Source organism: Syngnathus floridae, unplaced genomic scaffold (assembly GCF_059516105.1).
Source record: "Syngnathus floridae isolate MCC-2025c unplaced genomic scaffold, RoL_Sflo_1.0 HiC_scaffold_46, whole genome shotgun sequence".
NCBI lineage: Eukaryota > Metazoa > Chordata > Actinopteri > Syngnathiformes > Syngnathidae > Syngnathus > Syngnathus floridae.
In genome coordinates this window covers 242,618-244,991 of record NW_028284075.1, presented here as the reverse complement: position 1 = coordinate 244,991, position 2,374 = coordinate 242,618, and the positions used below count along the sequence as shown (strand labels likewise).

Here is a 2,374-nt window from a genome sequence, read left to right as displayed (position 1 = left end):
AAGTTTCTGCAAGTCCGTTTCCCAGACGGCCTCAGCCCTTTGCAGATCTACTGCGAGGCCGAGGGCGTGAGCGTACGTAAGGCGTCCCTCGCAACCCTAACCTTAACCCGAGGTCCCAGAACACCTTACATTGCTCCTTGCGCCTTTCCCCCGGACATCGTCATCAGTGATCTGATGAAGAAGCTGGACATCCTGGGCTATAACGCCGTAAGTGTATGTCGAACTCCTTATGTTCGCACTCCACGAGACTCGGCGGCTCAAATGTGACTTTTGGAAGGCTTTGCGCTGAAAGAAGCTTGTTGACGCTGTGCCTTTGGGCTCTTGCAGAATCTCACCAACGAGGAGCAGGTGGTCGTGATTCACGCCAGGACCCTTCTCACCCTAGCCGAGAAGGTAACGCGCACGTCCACGCACGCTCTTGCATTCTGCTTATGTGACAACAGCCTTTCCTCAGTGGTTAGAATACATCAAAGTGACCAAGTCAGCACTTCAACAGAAGATGTTGGACATTGAAAGTGAGAAGGTAGACAGACACGCGACATCAGCCAAGGGGAACTCCGGCAATGTGCCCCAACAATTCTGACCTTGAGCTGTGCTAGAATATGTTCTGCAAGCAGAAGGGCTACCTGGATGAAGAGTTGGACTTCAGGAAGTGTTCCATGGACCAGGCTCATAAGGTAAGCCGCCCTCAAATCTCCCGCCGGACCACTGATGGACGAGGATTGCGGCCCAGAGGATCCTGGAGCTGGAGGCCATGTTGTACGAGGCGCTACCGCAGCGGGACTGCCCCGCCACGGACGGCGAAAAAGCCAGCCACGCTGGCGTGAATGACGTGCTGACGGCGGATCAGAGAGAAGAGCTTAGGAGCGCCGTGGACCAATGGAAGCGAGCCCTGATGTGCGAGTTGAGGGAGCGCGACGCTTGCATCCTCCAAGAGAGAATGGATCTGCTGCACAGCGCGCAACAGGTAAGGGCCCAAAGCCAGCCCGGCACTTACTTGCACGCTTACTGGCTTTTGAATGCCACTTTCCATTTGTCCGTCCTAGAGGAACAAAGAGCTGAAAGAATTCATCGAAGCTCAGAAGAGACAAATCAAACAATTGGAGGAGAAGTTTCTGTTTCTCTTTCTATTCTTCTCCTTGGCCTTCATTCTGTGGCCCTAACACCAGCTGGTGAGTGAGCTCCAGCGGCACCGCACTCGACACCTCCGATACACTGCCAGCCGGTCTCAGACGTTGGCAGACGCTCCGATGCCAACGTATACCCCCCGCCACGGTGACAGAGGCACCGCGTCACACCGGCGCTCATCCAATCAGAAGGCAGGAAAAGCAAATTCACATGCAGGGCACTTTTGAACCAGAAGAGAGCGCCACAAAAAACGGTTGTTGCCCCAAACGCGCACTAAAAAGGGTCAGAATAACAAGAGTCCCACTGGCCAGCCGGGGCCACCCGTCCAGCTGTTTCTTCAGGGGGGAAAAAAATTGGAGTCACCGGTGAGTACATTTTGCATTTAGCTCTGCTTTTCTGCTTCTGTCTTCAAGTGTGTGGCATCCTGCGATCAAAGAGTCAGCCAACCCCAAAGCGGTTGACCTCAACGTCCCACCACCATGCCTACCAGAGCAGGTGACGTGATGCTTTGGACATCCTTCCGTCTCAGATGCCCAAAAGTACTCTTTGCCACATCTGCGGCAATACGGTGTCTTTTCAAAGGTGCAAATAAATCCAGCGTGGGCGGAACACGCACGTCTTCGGTTTTTCCCGCTTTGTTTGTGTGACAGCTGTTGTGAAAATTTTATACAAATAAAGTTGTATAGTACAGGTTTGGCCAAGCCGCAACTCCCGAACCGCATGCGGCTCTTTTATGTTCATATCAACATTTGTGTGTGTGTGTGTGTGTGGGGGGGGGGGGGGGGGGGTTGTGCGTGTTGGCTTCACTTGAGTTCAATTTGGTATTTTGGTCAAAAGCGCATGTGGTGAAATTCCACAAAGTAGGATGGGCAAACACATTTCTTTAAACTATGAGTGTCAATTGGGCTCTCGAAATGGCAGGGAAAAGATGCACAGCAAAACGAAAATACGTAGATGAACACAGGACGTTTTAATCAGAGTGGGAAAGTTTCTATTTTTTGTTGAACGTGATGGCAAACCATTCTGCCTGATATGTCAGACCTCAGCGCATTTCAAAGATTCAAATCTTCAGCGCCATGCACTTCAGCTCACTCCATGCTAACATTGATCAGGCGTCGAACCCGCATCATCATGCTTAAGAGGTGGCCATGCTAACCAGTGCGCCATTATGTCAACGCATAATAACTAAGTCTACTGGTCAAAACAGCGGTTACTATATGACGTCGCTACGTCGTGGTCACGTGAC

At 51.7% G+C, this 2,374-nt stretch overlaps 1 protein-coding gene across 1 annotated transcript; it reads left to right on the top strand.

The window, feature by feature from the left end:
* Window positions 1-545: 545 nt before the first annotated feature.
* On the top strand, window positions 546-1,708 carry LOC148378420 (janus kinase and microtubule-interacting protein 3-like). The gene is made up of 2 exons (XM_088367927.1): window positions 546-967; window positions 1,047-1,708. Exons 1-2 carry the CDS (start codon window positions 755-757, stop codon window positions 1,161-1,163), a joined length of 330 nt encoding a protein of 109 aa, XP_088224053.1. The 5' UTR covers window positions 546-754; the 3' UTR covers window positions 1,164-1,708.
* Window positions 1,709-2,374: the final 666 nt, after the last annotated feature.

Excerpts from the sequence above, each read along its gene's own strand:
- LOC148378420 (XM_088367927.1), top strand. The coding sequence starts at position 755 with ATGTTGTACGAGGCGCTACCGCAGCGGGACTGCCCCGCCACGGACGGC. Across the intron at positions 968-1,046 it reads TGCTGCACAGCGCGCAACAG|AGGAACAAAGAGCTGAAAGA; the intron begins GTAAGGGCCCAA and ends TGTCCGTCCTAG.